This window comes from Sinocyclocheilus grahami, unplaced genomic scaffold (assembly GCF_001515645.1).
Source record: "Sinocyclocheilus grahami isolate Dianchi unplaced genomic scaffold, SAMN03320097.WGS_v1.1 scaffold1064.1, whole genome shotgun sequence".
Lineage (NCBI taxonomy): Eukaryota > Metazoa > Chordata > Actinopteri > Cypriniformes > Cyprinidae > Sinocyclocheilus > Sinocyclocheilus grahami.
In genome coordinates this window covers 45,887-46,835 of record NW_015506243.1, presented here as the reverse complement: position 1 = coordinate 46,835, position 949 = coordinate 45,887, and the positions used below count along the sequence as shown (strand labels likewise).

General features: G+C 37.1%; 1 protein-coding gene across 1 annotated transcript in view; it reads left to right on the top strand.

Moving 5' to 3' along the window:
* The window catches only part of LOC107566252 (sodium/potassium/calcium exchanger 2-like), a 51,338-nt gene that overhangs the window by 39,439 nt on the left and 10,950 nt on the right, over positions 1–949 (top strand). The window contains exon 6 of the mRNA XM_016251642.1: positions 703–779. Within this exon, the coding sequence (XP_016107128.1) occupies positions 703–779 (77 nt within the window). The remainder of the gene's footprint in view (positions 1–702; positions 780–949) is intronic.

Below are 949 nucleotides of genomic sequence, written 5' to 3'. Positions count from 1 at the left end.
TAGCATCAAAAGCAGGGCGATTGAGAGCAGCTTTGATGTGAACACGGAACATATTTAACCCGTTCAAACCCATCTGCACTCTTAAAAATAAAGGTGCTTCAAAAGGTTCTTCAAGCGATGCCATAGAAGAACCATTTTTGGTTCCACAAAGAACCATTTAGTCAAAGGTTCTTTAAAGAACCATCTCTTTCTTGCCTTTTTATAATCTGAAGAACCTTCTTTCGCCCCAAAGAAGCTTTTGTGGAACAGAAAGGTTCTTCAGATGTTGAAGGTTCTTTATGGAACCATTTAGACAAAAAGGTTCTTCTATGGCATCGTGAAGCAGCTTTATTTTTAAGAGTGTACTCCATTTTTGCCAGTATTTCTCCACTTACAACCTACCGTGATAATACAAGTTTTTTTTTTTAGACATATACATTGGCTAGAATGTGCTAATCTTTCAGATACCTTAAAAAACTGTAAATACTGTACTATATAAAGGTACATTTGTGAGGGCTTGAATGGAAATATCTGGGAAGTTGGTAATGTAACCTTCTACATTCTGAAAAAAGAACAGCGGCTAAAGACTACAGTATGCTAGATCTGCCGTAGAAGGGTTTATGTGGGGACTTTTGCATGTACAGTATGTGGTTAATTTGCATAATCTGGACATTTAGTGAAAACAAACACACTTGACTTATTACCTTTCTGTTTGTGTTACAGATAAAAATCTGCCAAACAGTGTGGAGGTGGACATGACTCCACCGATGAATGGCACCGCTGGACAGGACGGAGATACAGTGAGTCGCTAAAATAAAACACACATGCACCAGGGTTATAATCGTTATCTAAAAAAATACAAAAAGCACTCTAAATATTATTTATTTAATTGAAGCAGGTGATTAAACAATGTAGCAAATGTTTCGGCTGTCAACCAGTCAATGCTCTGCTTCTCAGGAATTAGCTTTAC